The 27,380-nt window shown below is 37.6% G+C and overlaps 1 protein-coding gene across 3 annotated transcripts in view; it reads right to left on the reverse strand.

Moving 5' to 3' along the window:
• Positions 1-409: 409 nt before the first annotated feature.
• Positions 410-27,380, reverse strand: part of tbc1d16 (TBC1 domain family, member 16) — a 78,589-nt gene continuing 51,618 nt past the window's right edge. Inside the window, exons 8-13 of one of the 3 annotated variants that reach the window (XR_002650463.2) lie at positions 26,690-26,824; positions 26,286-26,472; positions 24,648-24,827; positions 19,578-19,724; positions 17,084-17,416; positions 410-552 (exon numbers count right to left, since the gene is read on the reverse strand). Coding sequence is in view for 1 of the 3 variants with exons in the window: in XM_022673758.2 (XP_022529479.2) it covers positions 17,156-17,416; positions 19,578-19,724; positions 24,648-24,827; positions 26,286-26,472; positions 26,690-26,824 (910 nt within the window). In the remaining 2 variants the exon portion in view is untranslated. Of the gene's footprint in view, positions 553-15,733; positions 17,417-19,577; positions 19,725-24,647; positions 24,828-26,285; positions 26,473-26,689; positions 26,825-27,380 lie in introns of those variants that run through there. The other 2 variants (XR_002650462.2, XM_022673758.2) reach the window with 2 other exon arrangements.

Genomic DNA, 27,380 nt, shown 5'->3' on the forward strand with positions numbered 1-27,380 from the left:
CCAATTTGGTGAAGTCAAAGAAACTCATCATTTTTAAGTGGTCTCTCTCTCTCTCTCTTTCTTTTTTTAGAACTGTATCTTACCCCAAATCTGATGCAATGTATGCAGATGAAGATATTATGAAGATATACATATTTTTCACTGACTAAGACCAATAGGATCCACATGAATTTCCACATGGTGGGAAAGGTGATGCGATGACACTTAGTGGTGTAATATAGAGAAGGAGAAAATCCCCCAGGGTTAAGAGGGGCGGGGTTACCCCCGGGGGCTGTTTAACACCACTCTACTCTATAATGGGGTTACGCTTTTTGAAGAACATTAATATGGATCCCAAAACAAGGCAAGGCAATTAATCTACAGGTTAATGAGTTTCAGAAGCTTAGCTGAGAGACAGAGACACGGAGACTTGTATGCATAATTATTATTCATTTTATTTGCAAAATCATAATGAAATTGTACAGGATACGGTTCAAACTAAGGTGAAGAACGGTCGACAATCGTTCGTGGTCGTCATTGAAGCGATGGCTGCAATGACAGTGCTGTAGGCCTCTGTGGAGAGAACGTGGTTGATTAGGCCTGTGGTGTAATAATTATATAAATAATAATAATTATTATTATTATAATAATACAGTACATACAGTTACAGCTATATCGCCATGCATCATTCAATCAAGTGGTCACAGTCAATGTAAACATGAGGGATTGTTTAACATTCTGGATTATGACTGTGGAACCAGACAGAGCAGACCACAGACCACATGGTCAGAATCAAACATGGCATAAAACCATAAATAAAATCATACAGCAGAGAAGAATGGCTGATATCAATCAAATCAAAGACAAAAAAACATCAAAGCAAAATATAATAATAAAAAAAATTCCCGTCATTCAACATTCAACAAAGGATGATTGGTTGAGTGATAAAAATTGTGTTAAATTCTATTCGCATTACGATACATTTTAGAAAAATAAATATATATTATCCTCTTTCCCCCTTAAGTTCCTTCCTAAACTGTGAGATTTGTGCCAGTTCACTTTCACTACTTTTCACTAATAATAACTATATTCATTCAGATTCATAAACTGTGTTAGGTCCAGTGACTAGGTCCAGGTTTCCAGGCAGATATTGTCGCTGTCCAACGAAAAATAAGTATACGTATCTTTGTTTTAGTTGATTTTTAGTTATTAGTAATTAGAACACACAATTAGAACTATCCCTCATGCTGTGTCAAAATCTCTTAAACGAATGGACCAATAGAAAACTTAAAGAAAAAAAAGAAACTAATTTTATATTGACTTCTATTAAAAGTTAAGTAGGGTTTTATCTCTCTCCTGTAAAGTTGCTGTTTTTTCATTGGACAGTGATGATATCCACATTCACATGACATGAGTCAAGGGACAGTACCATGTCAATAGATAGTGAATTGTGAATTAATAAATTGATCCCAAGTGTTGGCCTGGGGAGAGCCATTCATGTGTGTAGTGAGAATGTGTCACAAAAAAAGGCATTATTACCAACAGTGCACAGTAAGGGTGGGACAAAGTATCAATATTGTGATATATTCTATTGTATTGTCTTTGTTTGTGATGCATTATATCGATATGTGGTGTCAAATATCAATATTTTATTGAAACATAGAAGCTTTAAGCTACCTAAGAATTGTCCCTTAGTTTGACTTACTAAAGTTACTAAAGCAGGGATTGACAATAGGCCTGTGAGGTTGTTTAAACTATAATGAAATAAATGTATAAATAAATAAAAAGCTTCTCTGGTGAGCTTTTGTTTACATTCCTCCCCTGTCTCTCAGTCGCACTCGGGGTTCACCCGTTCTCGTTTTTCCACCCGCTCTTGGGCTCCCTATTTTCTTATAAGGGCGTTTTTTCCCCCCCGGGTCCCAATTCACTAGCCGGGGCAGCGGTAGGGTATTGTACCGTGACTCTGAAGACACGGGTTCGATCCGGCGTAAGTAGCGGTGTGTTTACTTATTTATTTTTTATTTTTTTCCTTTCTTCTTGGGTTTTCCTGCTTTAAGATCAGCTGTTCTGCAACTGGGTTCAACAACCCTCTGGGCTGGAGAGCTACTAGTCTGTAGCACTACATCCCATTACACTTCATATTCCAAAACAGATTTTTTTTTTGGAAAATGGCCTTGCTGACCACTTGCTCTAAAGCTTTACTATCTAATGAATATTAGAATGTGAAGAATATTAATTGTGAAATTGTGTAAAACTGGTGCCAATCAATCCTTAATTCCTGGTATTTAATGATTATTAGGAGTATTTTATCCTCTTAAGTGAGTATCGTAGAGTATCGTCTTGTGATATATTGAGTATATTAGTGAAATCATCGCTATCGTGAGATCTAGATGATAATGTTCGTGACTGGCAATGTCTGGCTAGAACTGTCCATGCAATCAAACACGCATTATTCCCATTCAACAGGCCGTACGGGAGGCCAGAGATCAGTGCAGCTATCTATGTTTTTTCATTATAATGTAAGATAACAGATGATCTGTTGTTATTGTGAACATAATGGATGGATGGATAGTGTAAAGGCCTGCTACCCAACCTGAGCAACCCGACAAAGTTCGTATCAGATCGTTTTCACAGATTGTTTTGTCTCTCTCGCAATGTTACACTTCATAGCTGCGTTTGAAGTTGAGGACTCGGTTCGGTTTCAGGTTTCAAAGTAACCAGTACCAGTTGGGCCTAATCAGTGCTGAACTGGAGAGCATGGGTCAAGTTCAGGTTTAATTTCATGCTCATGCAGATCTTCTAGTGCGGAGTTTGTGTCTCAAAGACTCAAAACTCAGGAAACGTCATGTTAAGCTTGACTTCAGGGCAATTGTTGTATTGTTGTATTGTTGTATTGTTGACGTGAATGTTCCACTCTGATTCTCGCCCAAGAACAGGAATGTGCCTGGAAAACTAGACTATAATGCAACAAACAAATGCTTCTCAAGATACTATACAGAAAGGGCTCACTTAAAAATGAAGGTTCCAGCATGGTTCTCTGGTGTATTTCTGAGGAAGAACCACTTACAGTATTATTAGCTCCCTGAAGAAACCTTAAGAATTAACATTTCAACAAAATTACTATACATAAAAAAAAAAACCTCTTACAGCACTTCATGCTTCCCTCTGCTACTGACAACTTTTATAGAGATGCGGATTTCATTTTCCAGCAGGACTTGGCACACTGCCCACACTGCCGAAAGTAGCAATTGATAATATTTTAACCCTTTCAGACCCTGCAGCAATTACAATGGACATCGTGTAGTTTCTTTTAGAAAAATTTTTGTTGCACCAGCCAATGAATCAGTAGTTTTGCCCTGCACTGGACAAAAACAAACAAACAAAATTTTACTCATTCTTTGTGATTTAGAACACTTTTTTTTAAAAATCATGTTTAGGAATACAAAATTGATTTAATTGGATTTATTTTAATATAGATTGTATATAAGGATAGTAGTGTTTTATTTTGTGTCAATGGAACATAATTCAGGTCTGAAAGGGTTAAGCTATGATTATCAACAATAAAATAAGTAAATGCTTAAAATAGATCACTCTGTATAACTTATACATTTTTTACATTTTAAACTGAATTACTAAATTACTAAAATAAAGTAACTTTTTTTAATGATATTCTAATTTTTTGAGATGCACTAGCATTCCAGGTGACTCAACTTCATGAAGACACTAAAATTAAAATACCAAGAGTATTTTTGCCGATCTGTCCTCAAAGATAAATGTGATACTTTAGCTTTTTGATTACGGAAAAAATCAGCATGTGTTCATGTATAGCTTTAATATAGTCTTCAATACTAAAAAAAAAAAAAAATGTAAAAATATAATAAAGAGAAAGAAAAAACGCATTAAATGAGAAGAGTTGTTTTCTCTTCCTTTTAACTGGAACTGTATTCGCCCATGTAAAAATGGATTATTTAATATAGGAAATGTTTTATATAAACAGTGTACATTTATTAGAATGCTTAAATGGAACACAGCCATTTCAAGTGTGGTGTCATTCCCAGTTCTGAAATCCCACATCCAACATTCAGGGTAAATGAAATGCAGCATTAAATGATGTGTGGCTAACATCACACAGTCACGTTATAGGCGGGTGGTGCTAATGTTATGGGTGAGTGATTTAGCTCCTTCATTTCAGTCAGGAACCTTCATTTTTTTAGCGTGTAGTGCAGAATTGTGTCCGTACAAGACATTCTCGTCGTGTTTCCCCTATATATATGTATATATATTTTTTTTTATATCTTTATGACATATATATATATATATATATATATATATATATATATATATATATATATATATATATACATTGCATGCACTTTATAAATATTATAATTCCTAGTTAAGCGTCCTGGTGAAGATATGGAGACAATGATAGGATGCTAATTTAAAAAAATGGTTTTCTAGCTATATTTTAAATGGGGTGCATTAAAATCATCATAAACAAAAGGACACTTGAGTGGCCGGTGAGCTCGGCAGTGAAGTGTCTATAACAAACCAGCATATGGACATATAAACATATGAACATATGAAAAGCATCATTCAGAATCCTACAAAATACAGCATTTCCTCACCTATTTTACACACTGATCACGATATTGACGCTGACTGTGGTTCTCCTTCATACCCTGAGGAGGATGAAGCTACATTTCTGTGGTTAAGAGGAGTTATCAAATTCAAAGCTGTGCTTGCAACACACTTAAACACCCACACACACACACACACAAATTCTCACTCACACACACATTCCCCCATATTCCCAAACCCTGATTATCGAGAAGTGTCAGCACGACCTGGAGGACCTTGTAGAAGAAGAGCGAGTTCACACAGTTCGCACAAAGCGCCGCTAATCAAAGCAAAAACTACTGCACTCCTGCAACAGCTAATTATCTTTGTTGAGTCTAAATACAGGCAATCTCCATTCCCATAACTGTTTGCTCAGATAAAGAAAGGGGCGTGGCTGAAGGAGGCTTGGTTTTTCTGCTGTGTTGTTTTTTCTTAACCGCCCCCTTAAACCCTCAATCCCCCAACCCTGCCTCCATTCTAGCAAGTTGTCACGAGCTGGGAATGATATCCAGGGCAATTAATGTGGCTGGAGAGGAATGCAGTGTGGTGGAGAATCAGGTCTCTGATTGGATTACACCAGCTCCCAAACCTGCACCCAGAATCAGAACAGCTGGGAAACATAGCATGGGTTTTCAAGGCCTCTATAAAAGAGATATAATAATAAAAAAAAAAAAATTGTATTTTATGGACATTAATGTCAATACAGCTATTTCTTCAGTGATTCCTTCATATACATGATACCTATTACAGTTATATATATTTTTTACTACTATTAAATAATAACTAGGGGTCCGCAACCAGATTCAAGTCCAAGATCCTAAGGTTTCCATGTAGCTCTTTTTTTTAGATAATGATTTTATCTTTTAATGTTTTTTTAATATTAAATTTTATTTTATTTTACTGTGATTTTATGTTGCGGCCGTTCACTCAGGCCACACAAAATGAGAATCTGGTAATTTTGAGGGTGAAAAAAGTCCAAAAATCTTAAATAAAAACCTCCCAAAAAGCATAATAAGAATGTTTTAATTGCCATAAAAAATATAAAGAAATAACTGAGGGCCCCTAGAATTAAGAAGTTTATAATTTATATATGAATACTGACATATATCCTGAATTAATGATCTATTTATGGCTATTAAACAGAAATAATCTGTAAAAAAAAAATGACATAACTACATTTAAACTACATTTTCTCTGCAAATGGAAAATAATACTAAATTATTCATCGTACATAACTGAAATTCTGCGTATTTCTCTGGAACCAAATGATAATATAATGAGTTTTTTTTTTTATGTCAGGACAGACTTAAAGCAGCGTTATGAAACATTTTCACTTTAAAATAAGAAAATTATTGTGATATAAGAAAATATTGTGAGGTGTCATTACTAATCCAGGCTCAGCGTGCTGTTAAATGCTTTATGCAAACACTTGTAGCATTAGCGTATAGCTAACTAACGTTTTTACACAGCCGCATCTGTGTAAATTCTGTCCACATTTTTCTTTCTCATTCAGTAACTGTTCTTTATCTCTCAGCTTGTCAAGAAATACGTGTCCTTTAGCAGTGGCTTAAAAGCAAGATATACACATCCAAACTGTAGAGGGAGGCACCCAGGGGAAAAAGAAATATCAATTCCTACAGAATGCTGCTTTAATCAATAGCTTTTAAACATTCTATATAGTGTACGCCAAATTCTGGCCAAAACTGTATGGAGATTCTAACGTGTAAATCAGCCACATTTAAATGTAAATATGTAAATGAGAAGGGGTGGGTCCTAAATGCTTTGAATAACTAACTACAGAGTCATGATCCATCATACTGGATCAGTGGCAGGTCAGATATTTACATACACAGCAGCCAATAAGTCAATATGTGAGCTTTAAAGTTGCCAGAGTGAGAAATCTATGAGGAGCGCTGCCCTATATGCAGGGGTTAAAATAAGCCTGAAATTAGAACAATTGAAATATACAGCTCTGGAAAAAAATTATAAGAGACCACTTAAAAATGATGAGTTTCTTTGATTTTACCAAATTGAAAAACTCTGGAATACAATCTAGCTGAACTGCTTGAATTTGTGCACCAGGAGTGACATAAAAAGTTATCCAAAAGCAGTGTGTAAGACTGGTGGAGGAGAACATGCCAAGATGCATAAAAACTGTGATTAAAAACCAGGGTAATTCCACCAAATATTGATTTCTGAACTCTTAAAACTTTATGAATATTTATAGCGTAGCGGTGGATGCGATCTGACCGGCGGGGGGTCCACACAGGCCCCACGCTGCCACTCAAAGAGAGGGAGGAGGCAGGCGGACGGACAGACAGACAGATACATAGATAAAGATGGGGGATAAGATATGGTTTAAGGAGTTTGTACACAGATGGATAAAGAGATGTATGTCCAAATATTGATTTCTGAACTCTTAAAACTTTATGAATATTTATAAAACTTATTTTCTTCGCATTATTTGAGGTCTGAAAGCTCTGCATCTTTTTTGTTATTTCAGCCATTTCTCATTTTCTGCAAATAAATGCTCTAAATTACAACATTTTTATTTGGAATTTGGAAGAAATGGTTGTCGGTAGTTTATAGAATAACTACCATGGTTAATTTATTCAAGCATATACCTATAAATAGCAAAATCAGATAAATTGATACAGAAACTAAAGTGGTCTCTTCATTTTTCCAGAGCAGTATGAGTATGTGTCCCAACGCTTATGTCCACATAGCAATAGTATCGCGTCCCATGACTTTTGACATGTCCTACGGGAGATAAGGGACGCTGTGCAGATCAAAATGATGTGTATAAAGCCTCTTCTGTACTGAATGTGGATTTAACATATTTATGCTACAGTCACTTCTCAGTTCACGTTCACATGGGCAATTTTAGCCAGACACCGCCGGTCATGATCATTACCACCGGGAGCGAAAACACGACACCATGTTTCTGAATAGCTTTACCAGAAGCCTCCAGTCTCTCTGACTGGAGTCTAATGAGCCAGTTTGCGCTTTACTTGTTACTCGCCCCTCCTCCTCCTCCTCCTCCACCACCACCCTTCCCAACACCACCACCACCACCACGTTTTACACACAGAGAAACCCTAACAAAACATAATGATGGACTACGGCAGTGTAACAGAGCGGGAGGTGGAGAGGAGGCTGCAAATGAGGAAGGCATGGCCTCTCCCAGCTCTGAGTGATTACAGCCTCTGACTGTGACAGCGTAGGATCCATTAGCAGCTCAGCGGAGAGGCCCGTCCAGTCCTGCTGACACGCACCGCGGGGCCGGTCCAAATGGCCCGGGCTCATTAGCACCTTGGCCAGCTCCAGGTGGGGCCGTCTGGCCCCCCGTAATTGATAATTAGGGCCAATAGCGCAGCGGTGGATGCGATCTGGCCGGCGGGGGGTCCACACAGGCCCCATGCTGCCACTCAAAGAGAGGGAGGAGGCAGGCGGACGGACAGACAGACAGACAGATAGATAGATAAAGATGGGGGATGAGATGAGATACATAAGGAGTTTGTACACAGATGAATAAAAAGGAATGTTAAAAAACAGACGTGGTGTGTAAACATTAGCATTAAATAGGAATATGGTATTTGAAGACATCGAAGAAAAGCATCAGACGTCTGCACACACACACACAATCCTTACAAGTGCACATACACACTCAATACACTGGTTTTTTTTTTTTACGACGTCAGATGTTTTTGACAGATGTACACACACACACACACACACACACACACACACACACACGTGGTGTTTATTCCAGCTTGTAAGGGATGTATGCAGACAGAGGGAGCACTATTTAAATTGTCTCAGAAAATCATATTTAAAAACACACTCATCTGGAAAATAGAAAAATTTGAGACCGCTTCAGTTTCTAAATCAGTTTCTCTGATTTTGCTATTTATAGGTACATGTTTGAGTAAAATGTACATGGTTGTTTTATTCTATAACCTACAGACAACATTTCTCGCAAATTCCAAATAAAAATATTGTCATTTAGAGCATTTAATTGCAGAAAATGAGAAATGGCTGAAATAAGATGCAGAGAATCTTGACATGTTCTCCTCCACCAGTCTTACACACTGCTTTTGGATAACATTATGCCGTCACTCCTGGTGCAAAAATACAAGCAGTTCAGCTTGGTTTGAAGGCTTGTGTTCATCCATCTTCCTCTTGATTATATTCCAGAGGTTTTCAATGTGGTAAAATCAGAGAAACTCCTCATTTTTAAGTAGTTTCTTTTTTTTTTTCCTGAGCTGTATACAGTAACTAGTATTGTGTCCCATGCCTTTTGACACATACTATGCTTTTATGCTATTATGTATTTAATTAATTTCTAGGAACGTTAAATGCCAGCACAACTTAAGCACAACAGCTCATTTCTGAGCTAGTTTTGGGATTTTATTTAATTTGCATTTAATATATGCATTTTTTAACATTTGTATTGCCCAGATGAAAGTTTTAAAAAATATATAAACAGAGTAGATGACATCTGTATAGTACTGAGACTTCTCGAGTGACTGTTTTGAACCTCTATCTGCAACCCAGATCTTGCAGTTGAACCACATATTTAATCAACACAGGAACGTTCACACAATCCTGTACAAGCCTACACCACACACACACACATACACCCCTACAAACCAGCTACCCTCCTGTTCACCACGTCTATTTGTACAGCCTTTAAAAGGAAGAACCCATTTATCAGTCTTAGCCTTCGTGCAGGAGATAAAGGGAGGTAATATTCTCAGGAATAACAGCCTGGGTGGATCTGAAGTGGCCTGTTATTCTCTTCCATCATTACATTCTTTTCAGCGTTTAGCAGCTAGCACCATTCACTCTTGTGGAACTCTATCATGCCTGAAACAGGAAATCGATCAGATGACTGAAGCTTGATCTGCCATTCCTGTCACATACAGGCAGCCTGAGGATGTTTTCACAGGCCGTGTTTCTGGTACGGTCCAGCTACTCTCTTAAAATGTATAACTGAAAGCTCCAGAATGAAGCTTTGTAAAGATGCCATAGATATACATAAAAAAAAAAACACACACACACACATTTAGGGTGTGATCACACACATTTGGCCTGTTCTAATCCTTGCAGTTTATTTGGGTAAGTATAAAGTGCATTAGGGCTGCACGATAGGGGTGGGCGATATGGCTCTAAAATAATATCACGATATTTCAGGGTATTTTTGCAATAACGATATACTTGGCGATATAGGAAAACTAAAAGAATTATTCATTTCAGGATGATAGTATAATAGTATAACAGAATAATCATAATGTGGGAGAATAAATAATATAGCATAAAATAATATAATGCAGCAAATAATATTGCAGAATATTTAGTGCATGCATATAAACTGCAAACTAAAACAATTATACAATAAATACACCTAAAGCTTCACAGTAAATAATAGACTACTTTTAAGACAGAACAGCCCTATTATCACGATATGGATTTTTTATATCATGATATTACTGTGTCACGATATATTGTATACGATATAATATTGCCCACCCCTACTGCACGATATTGAAAAAAAAATTACACTGCAAATGTTCTTTTTTTAAACTATATATATACCGTGATATTAAACAACGCAGGTCCATGACGTCACCAGCCCGGCACCCACCCACACGCTGTCTCGTGTCAAGAGCTGAGTCAGCGCCGAGCACTCAAAACCAGAGGAAAACAAACTGCAAAACAACAGCAATCGGCCCTTTAATCAGATTTTTTTTTATTTAATTGGCTTTTTAAAAGGTACACTCTAAAAATGATTCTGTGTTTTAGTCTGTGGAAACTAATATTATTAAGTTGAGTGACTTACCGGCCAGTATAACTCAATAAAATGAGTTCAGAGAACTTTAACCTGAAAACTTAAAAATGTTTGTTGAACCAATGAAAAAATGTGATTTGAACCAACTTTTAGTTACTACACGTGTCAATGCTCTTTCTACAGTGTTGGTTCATGCAGCTTTCCTATAGGCTCCTGGCACCATATATTTGCATATTGGGTGTGGCCTCTCCCCTTCTTACCATCTTTGTGTTGTCTGTTGCCCAAAGCTACCTTATCCTAGTAGTGCAGCAATTATAATATACATGTTGATTGCCAGGCCTCAGTGTTGTGGGCTGTAAGAGCACATTAACTTTATTCTGTGTTTCTACTGATCATAGTATGCTGACTTTGAGCTACAGAGTTCACTCTTTGCTGAGTTTACTCTTATGCTGCACCAGTATTATACTGTCAGTATTGGCAGTTAAATAATAATATACCAAATATGTTGAGAATACCACATTGAGGTAACTCAGCCTTGTAAGACAGCAAAAGAACTTATGTTGCTGAGTTTAAACAACTTGAAATGTTTTACAGTGTACTTTTAAATTGTGAAGCACGTAATTAAGTTAATTTGCCTTAAATTTAAGTTGAGATAATGAAAACTGTCAACTTGAAAGTAATTTAGTAACTTAAAGGAATTGTTTATCTAACTTGTTTACTTAATTTGTAAAAACTTAATTTATTTATGTGTTACCAATTGAAGTAATTTTTTTAAGTTGGTCCAACAATTCTCTTTTTTCAGTGTAAGAGAGTTTTTTTTATTAAAAGCATGAAATTCAGCTGTTCCTGGAAATATCTTCGCAGAACTGTGCTGGACTGAGGTGCACAGCTTTCAAAACGTGCCTTTACGAGCTCCCCCTCCACCTCGCGCCTCTCAGGCAGCAGCAGCCTGTCACTCGCACAGACACAGAGACAGCGATGTGTATCTACTTTTTGTGTAAATAATCAAAAAATTGCAACACAACATTTTTAAATTTAATTGCCTTAAGTGACATTGAATGTCCTGCGATGTGACTATTGCGCATGCGCACATCGCGATGACGATGCTTAAATTATATATTGTGCAGCCCTAAAGTGCATAGAGTAATTTTGACCAAAATAATCCTACTAAGACCCTCAAGAGCGTAAAAGGTGGTGGTCTAGGTCTAGTCTCAAACTAACTCTGAAGTGGTTCCTTTGTGGAGATGCTGTCTTGTGCCCAATAATTGCCAGGAGGATCTGGACACACTGCGACCCTGACCATGAAGAAGTGGATGTGAAGATGGTAGTTAGAATGGTAGTTACTATTCAGAATCTATTGTATTGTACCGGCAAAACAATGGAAACTGGCTTAGGTATTCCTAAGGGACCTGGAAGCTCCAATTGCTTCACATATTTAATATACTAAGTAAAAAGTTAATGCTGTTTTGGAGCCTGGTAGCGGCCCAAAGCACCGATCTCCTGTACTTCTGAAATTGGTAGTGTGGGATTTGCTTTAAACAAACTTGTGTGGTCTCTATCTGCTCTAGGTGCAGTGTGTAGGGTTGCGTGTTTGGTTCTTTTTGTAGCGTGCCACTTCCAATTCCATAAACATAGTACTTCCTTTTCCATCAGTTTATCATACTGTGACTGGAGCGAGGGTACTGTAATAATTTTAGCCTTGTGACCAGTCCTCAAGGCATCTCAAAAGCATTGTTTCTTACTGTGTGAGTGTTCGTATCCAAGCAAAATTATGAAACGCAGACAGCAGACAGCTGAAGTTTTTGTGAAGCTACATGCAGAAAACTGATGCATGGGATTGCGTAATCAGAAATGTGGATAGAAAGCAAACTAAACATCATGAGCTCCTCCTTCAAATAAGCCCAGAATCAGTCCTGGGTGTGGACGCACTTGTTTGATACAAGTGTGAAAACGCCCTACATTACACCAGTGAATAGTTTGTAGTTCAGAAAGGGTTTAAAAGGGTTCAGGTTTGAAGTTTAGAGTGTAGGAGGGAAAAAACAAGCAGTTACTGGATGGTATGAGGATTAAAGAGCCCTGAGGTTTGGTGGGTAACAGGTGGCCACGTATCTAGATGACATTTCACCAGCCAGCAGATGTGCAGGCCTGGCACAGCTTCAGAGCGCTGGGTGGGTGTGGCCGTAGGCGTGGATTGGATAATGCGTAAACTCTGAAGGTAAAGTTCACCGAAGGTTTACTAAATAACTCCTACAGCTTGTTTAATGGGAAACACAGGGGATCGGTCTGGTTTGACAACAAACAGTAAACATATTATGGGGACGGCCACATTCCTCCCTGTTCCTCGCCACCACAGGCCAAACACTGCGGTTAACCTCGCAGCTTGTTTGAAGCATATCTGACAACGTTTCCATTGTATGCGGCAAACCAGCTGGCAAAGTTGCAAATCTGGCTGAACTGGACTGCTCTGATTAAACATCTAACCCTCAATCAGCACGGGGACCGCCACCTGATAAGAATCTAGCCATTGTTGGGTTGGTTGGATGAGGTGAGCTAGAATCCTGTCTGTTGAAAGATCAAAATAGAAGGCATTAAACTGCTGCTTGGATAATTCAATATATGGACAAAAGTATTGGGACACCTACAGGAGCTTGTATGACATCCCATTCCCATGGCGGACTGACTGATATAAATATATACATATACTGTATTTATTTGTAGGCTAAAAATGCCACATTCTCATCAAAATCGATGATTATTATTTAATTTTAATGGACTTTTATAGAGATGCTGATTTCATTTTTCAGCAGGACTTTGCACACTGCCCACACACTTACTGCCCAAAGTACTGATTGGTCTTATATTATATTCTCATTTTCTGAGACACTGATTTTTGGGTTTTCAGTAGCTGTAAGCCATAATCATCAACAGTACCAGAAATGAGAGTCACTTATTGAAGTGAATTACTAAAAAAAAAAGTAACTTTTCAATGATATTATGTTTTTTTTTTTTAGATGCACCAGTAAATCCCTGCTTTGCCATGACCTTAAATAAGTCAGTAATTAAGAGCCCATTATCTGTGACATTTCCCAGGATATCGATGAAACAGCAGGCCATCGATAAAAGCTGATATTTTTTCAGCGAATCAATATATATATATATGTGTATATATATATATATTGGTCAGAGTCTGCCTAACGTTGCTTCTTTTTCCTCCTCCTATAAAAATTACCATTTCAGAGATCCATGGATTTGTTATGCCAGCGATGATATGTGCCCTCGTTGCTCATCTTCCAATTATGTCAACATCTTTTAGGCTCTCTGCGAGCGCTCGCCTGTGCCCCGCTGCTCGCTGGATATTGGAGATAGCCGGGCCGATGGCTAATGGTTAAGAAAGGGGCTGTAATGCATGTCATTCGCAGAGGCCGCATGTGGAGAGTCCCGCAGACTAATGTTACCTTTTAACGGCAATTTGCGGAGAGCTGCTCTCTCGGCCATTCTCAAATGGGCTCTGGGGAACCTTTGAGACACGGGTCGTCTTCAGCCCGCTCTATAAGTCTCTATAACCCTGTCTTTCTCTTCCTTTTTCTTCCTTTTCTCTCTCTATCTCTCTGTCTACCTCCGTCTCTCTAGGCCAAAGCTTCCCATTCGCTGGCTGAATCCTCGCGCTCCTCTGACGGCTGGCCCCAGATTAACTAATTACAGGCAAACTCCCTCTAGGGTTTGGATTAGAGCTCTTTTCTCCCCTGCGGAGTGAAGAGGCATTACGAGGAGGATTAAGACCTTCTGCCGCAAATTTAGTCATGATTTTAGCGCTTCTACCACATACAAATCATAATATCTGTGTATACCTTCAGCTGCTGATCTCCCTTTCTCCCTTTTTCCCTTTTATAGGCTTATGAAAATATGATTAGCAGTGATTAGTTTGATTGGTTCAATTGGTGTGAAATATAGTGAACGGAAAGAAAAGCATGCAATAGCATCAATGAGCAAAAAGGTATTGCTCTGTCTAGGTGTACAATTATTAAAAAAAAAAAAAAAAAAAAAAAGTTTTATATATTTTATCTATATATATGTATATATTCACGTATATATTGCTTCTATTGCCTCCAGCTTCATTCAGTATACATGACCTACTGTCTTATTTCCATTATATTCCAATATACTGTATAAGAAGATCCAGCTGGATAAAAGAATGAAATCAACAAATCATCCTGAATAAGGACTGACTGATATAAATATATATACTGTATTTGTTTATAGGCTACTTTCACACAGCAAGTACAAGTGGCCCAAAATGGCACGTTCTCACCAAATCCGACGATTATCTTTGTCATGTGTCCTACAGTTTGTCTGAACAGTTAATGCTCCTAAACTGACGGCACACAATGCTGGACGATATGGTAAAAAAAAATTGCAATCGCGATATATTTCTTATATTCCTTTCGCTACAATATAACTTCGATATCGATATGAACAAAAGAAAAGGTATAGGTATGTAGACTTCTATCAAATTAAACTGCCAATATAAATTAACAAACTGAATATCATGTATTGACTATCAATATTGCAATTTCAGAAACAGAATAATTGCACCAATCATAAAACATTTTCTATCATGATAAGTATTGGTATTGAATTACTCTCAAGTCTTGCTGATGCTCACGCACAGAACAGTGCTTCGTGTGAAGTTTCCGTTTCATCTTTCTCAGCTTCACACAGGAGCTCCTAACGAGAAATCCCAGAGAATTTACTTGATATAAAAGAGTCATGCAATTCAACCACACACACTTTCTTAGTTTGTTTCTTTAAAGGAGAACTCTGGTGTAAAACTGACTTTGGGTGTAGTAGTAAAACATGATAAAAAGTACAAACCTTCCCAGCCCTCTGTACAGCATAGCCTGCTACAGCAGGAGGCAGGCTATGCAGAGTCTATGTATATATACGTCTATGCTGAAGCTAGCATTATAGGATGTAAACACCGTTTTTTAATAAGCTTCTTGTGTAAATTTTAAGTTATGAATTCCTCGTTTTAAATGTCAGGGCTCTTCGGATTCTAGCAAGGAGGTGTGGAGCAACTTTGAGCCTGGATAACGGTGGAAAAGAGTTTTTTATCAGGGCAAAATACGCCCCGATACGGCCGTTGTACAAAGTAGTGGGTAAAAAGCTCAAAATTACTGTATCTCAGAAAAATGTAGGAAAGCAGAGGTGGGCTATTCAACAAAGGTAAGTCATTTTTATCATGTTTTACTATACCTAAAGTATTCTTTAATTTCTTTAATTATAGCTCCATTATAAGCTATTTAGAAAGCACTCCACAAAATTTTGTATAGTAGTATAGTAGTGATCTGTTTAGTAGATGAAGTTGTTTTCCCACCACTGAACCTCTTACGCAATGCTGTCACACATTTTGCCTTTATACTCATACAGTGGTTGGACAATGAAACTGAAACACCTGTCATTTTAGTGTGGGAGGTTTCATGGCTAAATTGGAGCAGCCTGGTGGTTAATCTTCATTAATTGCACATTGCACCAGTAAGAGCAGAGTGCGAAAGTTCAATTAGCAGGGTAAGAGCACAGTTCTGCTCAAAATATTGCAATGCACACAACATTATGGGTGACATACCAGAGTTCAAAAGAGGACAAATTGTTGGTGCACGTCTTGCTGATGCATCTGTGACCAAGACAGCAAGTCTTTGTGACCAACCACATCCAACAGGATTAACTGTGGATGCAAGAGGAAGCTGTCTGAAAGGGATGTTCGGGTGCTAACCCGGATTGTATCCAAAAAAAATTAAACCACGGCAGAATTCAATGTGCACCTCAACTCTCCTGTTTCCACCAGAACTGTCCGTCACCACAATAAATTATTGTGGTCTAAAACCAGGTGTTTCAGTTTCATTGTCCAACCCCTGTAGTTTTTTTTTTTTTTTTTTACTTCACCTCGACATGATCTAGTTCATCAGATATGTATTGTATTTTTTGCCACATCTGTGTCAAAATCTAACGGATTTGGGCCATTTTTACCTGCTGTGGAAATGATCGCAGCCTATAAACTACAGTGCAATAAGAGCTTCCTCACGAAGAAGCTTCATAACTGAGATAGCCTAACGTTTCAGCCCATTACTGAAGGCAGATTTCTTCATATGCAGCAGTTTAACTCAAGCATAACTCGCACTCATGTACTCAGGACACGTATACACGCTTACACACATGCGTACTGTCTTGGATACAAAACAAAAGGAGAAAAATAGTATTAAAGAGTATCAATATATTGGATTTGTTAAAAATAAAGAAGGAGGAGATTGTAATCCTTTGTTGTTTGTATGCGAGGATACTGCTCGTGTATTATTGATGACATTCTGTAATCCAATCCTTCTGTGCCTCCATATGGGATGGGATCCCATTCCGTAAGAATCCTTCTATTATGTTTGACGGGAATTTGAGCACCAATGCTCATCCCATTCCCTTCATTCGATAAAGAAAGAGAAAGTTTTCCTTCCGTTCAAACACTGATATGTCAGTTTAAAGTGTCATTTTAAACTGAAATGTGGTGTATTTGTTTTTTTTTTATTATTATTTTATTATTAGGCAGTGTTCCATATCTTACTCGACTGCAAATCAGTAATCTCCTAATCAGTAATCAATAACCACGCTGAGGTCTCCCGGAGTCTCCCAGCATTCACCTGTGTGTACCTGGCGAATGGTTCCCCTTGGGGCTAGGCCTTGTGGGTAGTGTAGTCCTGAAGCCCGGCTGCAGTCCCGCAGTCAGGACTGCTTGCGGAAGTTGAAGATGTCCCGGGTCTTGGAGCCGCGCTTGCTCTCGACGGGCTGGCTGGGGGACGGGGGCGGCTGGGGGGTGGCTGTGCCTCCATAGGGGCAGCTCTGAGAGTCCGGGTGCTCTCCTGAACATTCGACTGCGGGGATGTAGCGGCTGTCCCACATGCCCGGCCCACACAGCTTACACAGGTCATGCAGACTGCAGGGGATTCTGGGAAGCAGTCGGAACTGATAGAGGAGACTCCGGGCCTACAAATGAATAAATCACAAAAAAATGTATGTTAATAAATGCTATTTACCTGCTGATAATATTCAGCTCTGGAAGAAATTAAAAGACCACTTCAGTTCCTAAATCAGTTTCTGAATCAGTTTCTTTGATTTTGCTATTTATAGGTAAATGTTTGAGAGATGTATCAGAACTGATGCTACTTAATTGTGCCTGTGCTGACAATTCACTGCCAAGATAGCAATGGACGTCTGACTGTAGATGTCTGTCTAGGTTGTTTTCAGTCAGTGTCACAACTGCTTTTTACATTGCCAAGATAGTAATAGATAATTACCATTTAGACACAGCTCTGGAAAAAATGAAGAGACCACTTCAGTTTCTGAATCAGTTTCTCTGATTTTGATATTTATAGGTATATGTTTGATTAAAATGAGTATTGTTCATAGTTTATTCTATAAACTACAGACATTTTTCCCAAATTTCAAATAAAAATATAGTCATTTACAGCATTTATTTGCAAAAAAATGAGAAATGTCTGAAATAACAAAAAAAAGATGCAGAGCTTTCAGACCTCAAATAATGCAAAGAGAAAAAGTTCATATTCATAAAGTTTCAAGAGTTCAGAAATATTTATGTTACATATTTGGTGGAGTCACCCTGGTTTTTAATCGCAGTTTTTATGCATTTTGGAATGTTCTCCTCCACCTGTCTTACACACTGCTTTTGGATAACTTTATGCCACTCCTGGTGCAAAATTCAAGCAGTTCCTCTTGATTATTTTCCAGATGTTTTCAATTCAGCAAAATCTGGTTAAAAAGCGGCCTCTTTTTTTCAGAGCTGTATATTCAGAAGCACTGTTACTATTTAAACGATGCAGGCAGAAGGGGTGAAAATGGAAAACTGTTGGCTGAGGTTTAAGACAGCAATGAGCAGAAATGTTGCCTTTGAAATTTGGAATCGTCAACTTGCCTGCTCAACACTAAGGGTTCTGTGCAGAGGTGAAAATTCTAAGTCAAGTAAGATTGGGTGCAGTATAAAAAATATGAAGACAGAAATACACTGAGAGAAAAAAAAAATCTATATTTAATTTCTTAATACTTCACAATGTATAAAACTTGTGTGTGATATGGTGGTGAAATAAACTGAATACAAATCTTCATTTTTAATCAGAAAGGTCAAATCACTGAGAAAACCCCTTAAGGGCTTCAGATATCTCTCAGTTTTCTCAGTGCACCAATTAAAAGAGCACCAGTTAAATCATTCCCATCACTAGACATAGCTGTAGATTAAAACCTTGGTAACCCAGCGCTAATGATCTGGATGCATTGGAAAAGCATGATCAATAACCCTTTCCGGTCACCTCTATGGTGTGTGTGTGCGTGTGTGTATGGTGGAATGCCTGCTACATATTCATATTTATGATGTATTTTGTGAAATGTGTAGTTTACTGATTTAAAGTGAAATTCTGTGATTTCTAATCTTTACATTTCCATTCTATTTTGGTTCCAAAATGGTTATGTTGTGTAACTAAATAGGTACAATCATTGTGTCAATGATATGTATTTAATAACAAAATACATTATATTTCTATATCAGGGGTATTTAATTAGAATTCAGTACGGTCCAGTTAGAGAAAATTTTGACAGGCCAAGGTCCGGACCGATTGTTAACTTGTGTTATGATTAAGTGCTATATCCTGTAAGGTTGCTTGAACTGAACGCTGAAAAAAAATATATAATAATAATAATAATAATAATAATAATAATAATAATAATAAATGCCTCTCTGGCCAGATTTTGTATACATTCCTCGCCTGTCTCTCTCTGTCGCGCTCGGCGTGACTTTAGTTTTGCCCTTTCTCATTTTTCCGCCCGTTCTTGGGCTCCATATCTCCTTATAAATGCGTTTTTTTCACGGCCGCGTCCCAATTCAACAGCCGGAGCAGCGGGACCGCAGATCTGATTGACTGCAGAGAGCGTTTGGTGATCTTACCCCACACGTGATTGGTCTGTGAGTTTACTGAGCCGCAAAATAAAATCCTTCTCAGCAGTTTTGGGTCCGCATTGGACAACGTTTGGGTCCGGACCCGGACCGCGGTCCGCCTATTAGTGACCTCTGTTCTATATAATAATAACAACATAGTACTGCATGTAGATATCGTAGGTTGTGTGAGTTTTACAGTACCTTCCTCAGCACCAGTTCTCCGTTCATGTGCATTGAGAGATTGCTAAAATGCAGCAGCATCTGATCGGTTGCTAGCTGTTGCTCTGTGACATCATCACCGTACAGCATAATGATGGCCACACACAGGAAGAGGTGGAAGTAGTCCGTCTGGAACAGACACACACACACACACACACAAACAAACAAACAAATAAATACATACAACCATTTACTTATGCTGTGGTCATTTCTGTCATTTAATCTGCTCTTCCCTCTTAAAACGTACTAATATTTCTTCATCTGTGACCTTATTTAGAGTCTATTTCATTATTTTATTATTTATCATTTTGTTCAATTGTATATGTGACATGCCTGTCCCCTGATTGGGCTACAAAACCTACTCAGTATATGCACCTGTGTAGCTGTGTTGGTATTATGCTTTTTTATGTTTTTTGTTGATCCTTAAATTTTTTTTGGCCACCTTTTGACCATTTTTTATAAAATGTCTGGGCATGTACTTTTTTCTATTTTTCTTTTTATTAAATGTATATTTTTTGCTATTTAAACACTGTGCGTCCTCCATTTATTTGTCACGATTTAGAGCCAGCCGTAACATACTTTAGACTACTATCGATTTAGTCTTAGTTTTTTGTTTTTTGGTTGTTTTTTTTTGGTTGTTGTAACTTTGGGAGGAGAAGTAATGCAATTTCAATTACTACATTCAGGCTACATTATTTTATTAATGAAGTGATGAAGCCAAAATGGTGGAATTCCTGAAAATCTGCTAAAAACATGTTTGGTAGGGGTGTGACGAGACTCTAATATCACGAGACGAGACGAGACACGATACTGGGTTCACGAGAACGAGACGAGACGAGATTTAAAAACAAAATTTTTAAGAAAACGCCAAAAATGAAAAATGGCTTGAAAACTAGAATTTTATTTGACAAAATCATATAACTCACACTTAACAGACTGCTTTCTCTCACACATTGATTCTATAAGAAATAGAAATGAGTAAGAATAAAAAATAAAAATAAAACTTTTCTAGGGTCTTATATAGTGCAAACAATAAGTGCAAACCACAACCAGTCATATTAAGACTATAGTTTGTGTATTTTTTGTCTCCTAAATATCTTGTAATTTAACTATGCAGAAACATAACCAGTCATATTAAGACTATGCTTGAAGTGCAAACAGAGACAGAATATTTTTTTAATACAGTACAGAGCTAAGGGATTAGTACAACTGCCTATGAAACGGTCATGTGTAGGATTTACTTACAGTATTTACATATGCTTTGTGTCTTGTTGGTCACTCTGTTACCGTTTATTGTTTCCACTGGAGCCAAAATGCAGCCGGACATACAACTTACAACTTAAAAGTAGCAGAAGCATCTTCTATACAAATGCCTGAATTTTCCTCTTCTGCTGAGAGCTGCTCTCACTGCTCAGCCACCACACTCGCTGCTATCGCTACTGGGTTGCCAGATCCCTCTTAAAAAGTCCACACTGAACATTTTTTTTCCCTGCGAGACAGGTTTAAGCTTGACGTGAAATATCGTCACGTTTTAATCTTGTGAGATCTCGTGCCCCGAGATCTCGTCACACCCCTTATGTTTGGTATTCCGCATTCAGCTTTTAGCCAAATGTTTTATTTTGTTTGGTTTTAATTTCACCCCCTGAAAAAAAAATAAAAAATCAGTGAGTGAGGATCTACAGACAAAGATGTTGAGAGAGATGTTTCAGACTGAGAAAAGGCACTATGTAAATGAACTGAGCGCTCTCCGGTGTCAGCTGATTATTACTATGTCAATACACACTAATGCCATTCAGCACCAACTCGACAATTAGCATCTAATCTTCATTACAGGCTCAGCTGAGACAGCAGCTCAGCCATAGTGATGCGCCTGAGCACCAGCCTCTAAAGCCCAGGGGTCAAACACAAGGCCTGCCAAACTATTTTGGTATTCTATATAACCTCTTCAATTCATTTGGTCATTTTGTAGTAGGCGCCATGTTTTTTATGCCCATATGCAGCTCTGGAAAAAAATAAGAGACCACTTTTGATCTTTGATTTTACCAAATTGAAAACCTCTGCAATATAATCAAGAGGAAGACGGATGATCACAAGCCATCAAACCAAACTGAACTGCTTGAATTTGTGCACCAGGAGTATAAGGCATAAAGTTTTCCAAAAGCAGTGTGTAAGACTGTTGGAGGAGAACATGCCAAGATGCATGAAAACTGTGATTAAAAAACCAGGGTTACTCCACCAAATATTGTTTTTTTTTTTTGCATTTTTTTAGCTCCGAAAGCTCTGCATCTTTTTTATTATTTCAGCCATTTCTCATTTTCTGCAAATAAATGCTTTACATAACAATATTTTTATTTGGGATTTGGGAGAAATGTTGTCAGTAGTTTATAGAATAAAACAACAATGTTCATTTTACTCAAACATATATACCTATAAATAACAAAATCTGAGAAACTGATTCAGAAATTGAAGTGGTCTCTTATTTTTTTCCAGAGCTGTATTTATTTAACACAGAATGTGATAGAAGTGAGTTCTAAAACAAACAAACAAAAAAAACATTCATTTTGTCATAGACAAATGCAGCTTAGAAACGGAACCCCAAATATGGGCATACGAGGACTACAAAATGAAACGTGTCTGCATCTATTAATAATCACCCATTTCACAAAATCCGCTACACTACAATTCCCAGCATGCACTGAAACAATACATGTGCATTGACACCCCTTCCATCCCCAACAATGGCAGTTACACAAAGGGCCCTATTTTTAAGCAATCCATAGGCAAGCCGTCATGAGTGCACCCCGACACTTGATTCAGGGAATGTCAGCGTGTCTTTGCTATTGTAACAACAGGAAAAGTACACCTTGGGCAGATCAAAACACGCAAAGGGCATGTACTAATTAATCTCTTAATTAATCATAGGTGGCACTACCTTTAAGCCCTGGATGTGCTCTGACTTTGCTATTTTGCTGGCATTGCTATTTTAACAATGCAACTACCTGGACGCCTGTGTTTTTTTAACCATTTACTGCCAAGTTAGCAATGAACGTGTGACCGTTGACATCTGCCTAGATAGATTCACAAGCACTGTTGCTATTTAAGCGTCGCAGGCACAAGGTGTGAAAATGAAATTGACAGTTGCTGGGTGGAAGATATTAATAAGCATCTTAACTTGCCTCGCAAAGGGTGATTGATAAAGATAGCGCCTTCACTGTTGCTAACCTAGTGGTTTTGCTGTTGGATTTAACCACAATTATTTTCAATAATTCTACAGCTACATTCAACAAAGGAGAATCAGCCCAGCACTCTCTCTCTCTCTCTCTCTCCCATATATAAGTATTATTGAAGTTAATAACTATAAATGAAATATTTAAAGGCTATTTCAAATGCTTTTGTTTTGCTATTGCAGTTTTTAGCCTATTTTTGAACAAACAATAGATTTTTTGTTTGGCTTGTATAATAATAATAATAATAATCTTTATTTATATAGCACCTTTCATAGATAAAAATGCAGCTCAAAGTGCTTCACAATAAAATTAAATAAATCAGCAAAATGTAAAAGTAATATAAAACAAAAAAAATAAATAATAAAAAGTAACAATTTCATAAAATAGTAGGAAATAAGACATTTATGTTAGAATAAAATATAAAATAAAATAGGTTTAAACAAAAATTATAATATAAGGATAAAAACAGCACAAACATTAAACACAAAAAATTTAAAAGTATAAGGGGAACAGAACTAGTAAAAAGCTAAACTAAAAAGGAACGTTTTTAGCTGCCTTTTAAAGCTAGTAACACTCGATGCCTGACGAATATTAATTAGTAAGGAGTTCCATATTTTTGGGGCATAAAAACAGAAAGCTGCTTCACCAGTCTTTTTGTGATTCATTCTGGGAATGTTTAATAGAGCAGCTCCTGATGATCTTAACATAGCAAAATGTTACTAAAAATGAATAATAAAACATACACATCCTTAGGCCCCTGGCTTTGTTGAGATTTATTATAATATTTTTAATACAATAATATTTATATAACCCATCATATAATAGCAAGAGTTTGACACCTCTCATCTAAAGGGCTACTCTGGGCATTCCTGAGTATTTAAAACAAAAAACTAACGAAACACAAGACTGTTTAATTTACTGTATAACCAAGCCTGGGAGTTTACCACATTTACCGGCAGGACTCTTTAGAGATGTGAAGTTCCCCGAAAAACACTAAACACTAGCTGCACATTATCGTTTGACACTTCACTCAGTTCATCTCGATGTTCCAGTAAATTATAGTATATTTAATTAAACAGTGAAACTAGAATAGAGGAAGTTGAAATAGATGTGTCTGTGTGCTCAGGGTGGGCTTCTCCTATAAGTAGAAGGGGAAGTATATGCACCCTATTCCTAAAACTGATGCAGTATTCAAATTCAGCTGGGTCTAAAGTATTCGGACAGTGACACAATTTTGTGAACTTTTGTGAAGTCTCTGGACATCACCCCCTGTGGGTTTAAAATCAAAGAAATCAACACGTTATTAGGTGCTGTTAAAGAATATTTAATTTAGTTGTAAAGTTGTGAAGAGGTAGAGTTGGTGTACAGTAAATAGCTGTATTTAAGTAATGTTTAAATTCATATTATGGGAACAAATACTTAAAAAGAAAGGAAGGTAGGGTCCCCACAATATTTATCGTCATATTGATCCCTATCATTTCTACAGTAATTTCATCAATTATTCATGCAAATATATAAAGTAGGCTTAGATGAAATGTGTTGGCTGCACTAAAAGGTAGTATTTCTCATTTGTGAAAAGTTTGGTTTAATGGCACTTTGAAATAAAGTTTGAAAAAAGTAAGCAAGGATATTACTTTGTCTTATTTTTCGAAGAATAACTGCAAACACACTTAAATGTGGTTTGTCATGATATAAATCGTTATCGTGATTTTAAAAACTTCCATATCGTGATATATGATTTTTCCCAAATCGCCCAGCACTACATCTGCCTAGATAGATTCACTGCAATTAGGAACTAAAACACTAGAAGTCTCTAAAGCTGTACCTGGTAATGAGCCCAGCAGGCTTCCCACATTCGCAGGGCCTCCATGTCGGGGAACTCGCGCTTGAAACAGAGCAGAACCCAGCGGTGGCAGAACAGCAGCTGCAGCCCGTCCTCTCCCAAACGCATCAGGTGCTGGTGGAATCGAGGGAGCATGAGCCTCAGGAGCTCCCTCAGATACATCTGAAACATAGAGAGAGAAAGAGTCAGTTTTACTTTAAGTGATTTAACTATACCCTAAAACTTAGGTTTAAGGTTTAAGTTACTCAGTAATTCAGTTCAAAACGTGAAACTCCTTTATTATATAGATGCATTAAACACAGACTGATCTATTTTATTGTTTATTGTCTAATTTATTGTTGATGATTATGGCTTACAGCAAATGAAAACCCAAAAATCAGGGTATGAGAATATAAGAATATTTTATATAAGACCAATTGGTGCTCTTAGCAGTGTGGGCAGTGTGCCAAGTCCTGCTGGAAAATGAAATCTGCATCTCTATAAAAGTTGTCCGCAGAGGGAAGCATGAAGTGCAGTAACATTTTCCGGAAAAAAAAACTGTACTGACTTTGAACTTGATAATTGATAGAACACAGTGGATCAACACCAGCAGATGACATGTCTCTCCAAACCATCACTGATTGGAACTTCACACTAGACCTCAAGCAGTTTGGACTGTGTGTCTCTCCACTCTTCCTCCAGACTCTGGTCTCAAACTTCACACTAGTGCCTATAGATTTAGAATGGGATGTCTCAAAAACCTCTGTATGTTTAATATGAAGGTGTCCTAATACTTCGGACAAGAAACAGTAGTATGCAACAGCTTTGTGTGGACAGGGTGTATGGAATATGGTTATAGGTCCTTTTTGATGTTTTTGAGAATCTTGCTTGAACACTGCTATTAGTTGACATTGCAATATAAAAAAAAAATATTATGATATGTTAAAGCTGATGTCTGTAAGTTTTAAAGATATGGGGGATTTAGTTCCTTCTTTGATGAGAATGGGTAATTGCACCGAGCATGCGGAAGAATCATTTTAAACTGGGCGGGTGTGATGCGGTCTCCTTTCAGAGTGGATGAATCCGATTCCAGGTTATGTTCAATCAGAGAGAGACAGAGAGAGAGATAGCGCACTCAGTAAAAACAAAGAAACAAAGAAGCTACTGAGCACCGAGTTTCCTCTTCTGAAGTCGCCAATGCTCCACCAGCCACTCGCGTTCAGTAAAACTGAGCCGGATCCTCTTTTAGAGGCTGTACGTGTGACGTAAGTACGTATACACGTGTGACGTGGCCAGAAGAAGAACTCGAAGTGACCAGACAACCCAGTTTTTAGAATGAATATTCAGTATTAGTCTTAGCAGGGATGGTCATTCCAGCACACTGGTACCAATAAACACAATATTTTATCCATATTCTTTTCCACTCAGAAATGCTTCTGCTTTCAGTTTAGAAACAAAATAATACGGATTGCCGCTTTAAAGGACAGGTATTTTCACCAGAAATGCATGAAGTATGTCTCGGAAAATGAGAACAGTGCAAATATTTATTTTTCACGAAAAAAAAACAAAAACAAAACAGGATTTTATTTAATTTGCCTGCTTTCATAAGATAACAGGTGAACACTAAGCTCCAGGTCTCACCAGTTGTCTCTCCATGTCCTCGTCCCTCGGGGAGCTGATGAAGATGGTGTTCTCCATCAAGCCCACGAAGCACCAGAACGTATCACTCTCATCCTGGATCTCAGTCAGCAGAGGAGCCACCAGGTCGGACATGCCCTGACAGTAGCCCATCTCCGGATTAAACACTGCATAGTTCAACAAGATACGCCTGCAGGAACATTAACATCAGGCAAGCAGAACGTTACATTTAAAAAAATATATAATGATTTACTGATGTTTAAAATGTTTGTAAATGCTTGATATGATAAATACAGTGTACACCGAAGTATGATGGTATGTGGGTGTGGAGGGAGGGAGGGAAGGAGGGAGGGCTGAATAAAGAGTTCAGAGGAAGAGATGGTTCAGAGGGAATGCAGTGTTCTGACCTCATGATCTCCACGTTAGGGTTGTTCTCTCCTCTGAAGAACATGTTGCTCCTATCAGTCCTCACCACGTCCTTATCTACTGTAAACTGCACCTTCCTCCAGAACTCACTGTGCTCCTCAGGACTCATCGACAACCTGAGAGAGAGATAACAAACAAACACAGATAGAGAGAGAGAGAGAGAGATTTTTTTTTTATCAACAGCTCCCCAGTGTATTTAACCCTGATTACAACTTACAACTTGTCCCTTCATGTGACTTGAGTACCAGGATTCTTATCATATCAGATAAGAGATCTATTATGATCTATAAGGCCAAGCTACATACATACAAAAAAAAAATCATTTATAACACTTAGAGGTGCATCTAAAAAAAAAAAAAAATAGAACATAATTTAAAAAGATACCTTATTTTAGTAATTCAGTTCAAAATGTGAAACTCATATATAATATAGATGTATTACACACACAGAGTGATCTATTTTAAGCGCTTATTTCTTTTATTGTTGATCATTATTATGGCTTACAGCCAATGAAAACCCAAAAATCAGTGTCTCAGAAAACTCTATAAGAATATTATATACAGTAACACCAATTGGTGCTTTTGGCAGTGTGGGCAGTGTGCCAAGTCCTGCTGGAAAATGAAATCTGCATCTTCATTAACGTTGTCAGCAGAGGGAAGCATTAAGTGCTCT

The sequence above is a fragment of the Astyanax mexicanus genome, chromosome 19, assembly GCF_023375975.1.
Source record: "Astyanax mexicanus isolate ESR-SI-001 chromosome 19, AstMex3_surface, whole genome shotgun sequence".
Classification (NCBI taxonomy): Eukaryota; Metazoa; Chordata; class Actinopteri; order Characiformes; family Acestrorhamphidae; genus Astyanax; species Astyanax mexicanus.